The 4073-nt window shown below is 48.0% G+C and overlaps 1 protein-coding gene across 1 annotated transcript; it reads right to left on the reverse strand.

Annotated features, from left to right (window-relative positions):
- Positions 1-559: 559 nt before the first annotated feature.
- On the reverse strand, positions 560-2620 carry LOC115277701 (hydroxycarboxylic acid receptor 2). The gene has a single exon (XM_029922011.1). The coding sequence runs from the start codon at positions 2524-2526 to the stop codon at positions 1438-1440; it is 1089 nt and encodes a 362-aa protein (XP_029777871.1). The 5' UTR covers positions 2527-2620; the 3' UTR covers positions 560-1437.
- Positions 2621-4073: the final 1453 nt, after the last annotated feature.

The following is a 4073-nucleotide window of genomic DNA, read 5'->3' on the forward strand; positions in this document are numbered from 1 at the left end:
AACACATCACTTTTTTTTAACCACCAAGCTTTATTATTTATTTATTAAGTTTATTTATCTTGAGAGAGAGAGAGAGAGAGAGAGAGAGAGAGAGAGCGCCTGAGAGCAGGGGAGGGGCAGAGACAGAGGGAGAAACAGAAAATCCCAAGCAGGCTCCGAGTCAGCACGGAGCCAACGCTGTGAGATGGTGACCTGAGCAGAAACTAGGAGTCAGACACTTAGCCACCTGAACCACCCAGGAGTCCCTGATTCCTTTTTAAATCCCAAATAGTAAAAGCAATATTCACCGAACTCTAAGTAAAATGTACAGTGTTCTTGCAACCCTGTCTGCACCTCCCTTCCCAATTAGATTGCTTTTTATTTATTCCCAGTCCTTTCTCATTCTTGTCCTAATTTCCACTTAATGGTCTCTTGGTGCCGTTCAGCGTCCACATCCTTTTCTTACTTTACAGTGTTCAGTTTTTTCCTACTAGGACACAGTTAACAACCCATAAAAGTCTCCGCTTAAGTAATAAGTCCATTTCTGTGAACCATCACCCAGACATATGCAACACCAGACTGCGTGTCTCATGTCCAAGTTTATTGAAGTGGTCGATTTCCCACAAGGACAGAAACACGAGCAAGCGAACCAAAAGGCACTTTCTCTCTCTACCCACTGGACAGCATCTCCCTTCTAACGACAGAAGAACAGAGGTGGGAAGCAGCTGTCTTCTCTAACTGCTCAGCCTTCAGATTAGTGTCCACAAGAGAGGAATGGACTCGCCACGGGTGTAGCTAGCACACACGCCTTTCCTTTTTCTTAGTAAGACTGTTTGGCTCAGTCCTGCCCTGGCTAATCCCTTTCTTCCCACTACTGGAAACTCAGATATTAACCAAGGCTTGTGAGTCTCTTGCCTAGTTGCTTTACTGCTAAAGCTTGGCTGAAAGATGAATCGGTCCCGTGGAATGTAAGCGACCTACTGGCTGGTTGAAGGAGGCCTGGCCTCCCTTCAGGGGCAGTGACCCCCCTCTAGTCACTTAGCTCTCTTTGTCCCAGCTGGAGTCCACCAACAGGCTAGATCCCCCTCCCCCGCCAGGAGCTGAGAACCATCCACGTCTCAGGCAGGTGAGGGAAAGAGGTCAGTGAATCACAGGTGCTGATGGGCGTCTCTGTGGCTCCAAATCTACTCGGCAGAAGGTGTGAACAATTTTGCCGTCTTTGGTCCTGTGAGTGTCAGAAGCTTTCAGAAGCTTTACTCTCCTGTCCCCAAGATTCCTCTGCTGGCGCTCTGCAGCCAGGCAGCCCACTCTGCCACACAGCCTGTCTAAGTCTGATTCTCTGAATCTGGAAGTTCCAGGAAACCACAGGCCAAGTCTAATGACAGTACTCTGTGCAACCAATCCGTTTCTCCAGAGACCTTGGTTCTTGGTGACAATCTCTTTTCTGGGCTTAACTACTTAGCGAGAAGATGGGGTCGGATAAGATGGGTTCCACGGCTCCCTGGGCTTGGCCATCAAAGTGTCTGGAGCACTCCTGATGGTACTGAGATCCCCCGCGAGCTCCACGCTTGTGCTCTGGTTATTGTCTGGCTCTTGTGGCGTCTTCTTTCGCAGACAGCGGTTAATCAGGGTGGAGAAGAAGTTGGGAAAAGATGGGCTGGAGAAGTAGTACACCAAAGGGTCCAGCATGCTGTTCATGTAGGTGAAGCTGAGGGTGATGAAAAACGCCAGGTCAACCGAGCTGTAGACATCACAGTTCTTCGTACCCTTGGTGTGCAAGAGCCAGAAAATGCGTATGCGCACAGCCACGCTGGGCAGGAAGCAGATGATGAAGACGATGGCCACCACCATGATGAAGTTGATGGCCCTCTTGATCTTGGCGTGTCTGTCCATTTGTCGCTGGCGCAGGCTCCAGACAATTCTGGCCGAGCAGAACAGGATGATGCCCAGGGGCAGGATGAACTCCAGGAGGAACATGGCATCATGCCACCGGAAGGTATGGCAGATGCTAAAGCTGCTGCACAAATTCGCATCTCGATTCCTGACCATCTTTTTGTGCAGGAGGTGCCCCGTCAGGCCGATGGTGACCCCCCACAGGAGGCAAGAGATGATGGCCGCTGTCCGATTGGAGATCTTGTTCAGAGCATGGTGGGGATGCACCACCCGGAAATACCTGTCCACGGCCACCACGGTGAGGAAGATGATGCTGCCCTGGCGGTTCATGGCCAACATGAAGAGCATCAGCCGGCAAGGGATGTCCCCAAACCTCCAGTCCCACTTCCTCACGTAGTTGTCTGTCAAGAACGGCAGGCAGATGATCAGGAGAAAGTCAGCCACGGCCAGGTTGAACAGGAAAATCCGGCTGGATTTCCAGGACTTGAGGTGGAAGCAGAAAATCCACAGGGCAAGGCCATTGCCCAGGAGCCCAAACACAAACTCCAGCACCAGCACGGGTGGCAACACATTGGCAATGAAGTCATCCCGAAACACACAGCAGTTCTTCTTGTCTATTTCCAGAAAATGATTCTGCTGCTGGTGCAGGTTCATGAGTGGAGCGAGTCAGGCCTCGGGAGCGCCTCACCTAGCGAACGCTCAAGGAAAGAGGTGTGTGTCTGAGTGGCGAATGTGAGGTTCAGGGCCCGCCTTTATGTCATGTCAGGGTGTTGAAATAGATGACTGAATGGTTACCAGGAAACTACGAAATCGCTTAAAAAAAAAAAAAAGCCAGCAAAGCTCTTATGCAATCTGCTGTTTGCATAAACAAGTAATAAAAATCCCCTGGGCAGACAGGAACCCACAGTTTCCTAAATGTAAAGGATAAGTTTAGGCAAGCCAACTGCCATTTGTGAATTACTGAAACGTGGAAGGCATCCCTTTGGAAGGCTGTGTAGCTACATATTGAGGACTTAGCAGTAGCGAATTAATTCACTGGCAGGTTGCTGGCTTCTGCAATGAACAAAACAACAATGGCAGTAATAATTTTCTGTGCTAGGCAACTTGGTTTTCCAGAAACATTAAGAATGAGTATGGAGGGGGGTGGTGCTTAGATGACTCAGTCATTTGGGCTTCGGACTTGGGCTCAGGTCATGATCTCTCGGTTTGTGAGTTCGAGCCCCACGTCAGGCTCCGTGCTGACAGCTCAGAGCCTGGAGCCTGCTTCAGATTCTGTGTGTGTGTGTGTCTCTCTCTGCCCCTCCTCAACTCATGCTCTGTCTGTCTGTCTCTCTCTCTCAAAAATAAACACTAAAAAAAATGAATGAGTATGAAACTTTAGCATGAGTGTGATTTAAGAGACAGTAGCATGCTCAGTCAGTTAAGCTTCCGACTCTTGATTTTGGCTCGGATGATGATCTCCTGGCGTGTGGGTTCAAGCCCCACATTAGGCTCCGTGCTGACAGCACAGAGCCTGCTTAGGATTCTCTCTCTGCAAAGGGGGAAAAAAAAGAAAGGAAAGAAAAGAAACAGTAGCATGCATATAGTTTCTTTGGAAACACCAAGAAGAGAGTAATTGTCTATTTTATGAGGACAGATGTGGCGCTTTTGGTGTTTCCATGCCATCCTCTCTGTACAAACACGGATTGCTTTTCCACACCAGAACTTTGGAATTAATCTCTAGTTAGGAAGGGGGAGAAGAAAGATACTTGGGAACAGCATACAATTTCATAAGATGTTTGAAAACTTGAACCCAGTTTGGATTGCCAGTGATGTGTTACAAGAAGCTGGGGTTTTTGTTTGTGTTCTATTTTGATAGGTTTCTGTACTCAAGTGAGCGATTTATTTTTAAGGACATGATTTTTAAAAATCAGTAAGTGTTATTTTTTAAGGTTTTAGATTCACAGCAAAACTGAGCGGAAAGCACAGAGAGTTCCTGTATCCCCCGTCCCCAGGCACACATGCCCTCCCCTCACTAAGGGCCTGATATTTTAAAAGCCTCTCTTTTTGCAAAATTAATGTACAGCAGTGGGACCTCGGAGGACTTTGAGCTCTGCCTCACAGCAGGTCATCATTTCACACATCATTTCTTTGCTTTTTAGTCTAATTGGGCGACGCCTTACAGAACATTTCTATTCTTTAATATTTTGGTTATGATTCCT

The sequence above is a fragment of the Suricata suricatta genome, chromosome 14 (assembly GCF_006229205.1).
Source record: "Suricata suricatta isolate VVHF042 chromosome 14, meerkat_22Aug2017_6uvM2_HiC, whole genome shotgun sequence".
Taxonomy (NCBI): domain Eukaryota; kingdom Metazoa; phylum Chordata; class Mammalia; order Carnivora; family Herpestidae; genus Suricata; species Suricata suricatta.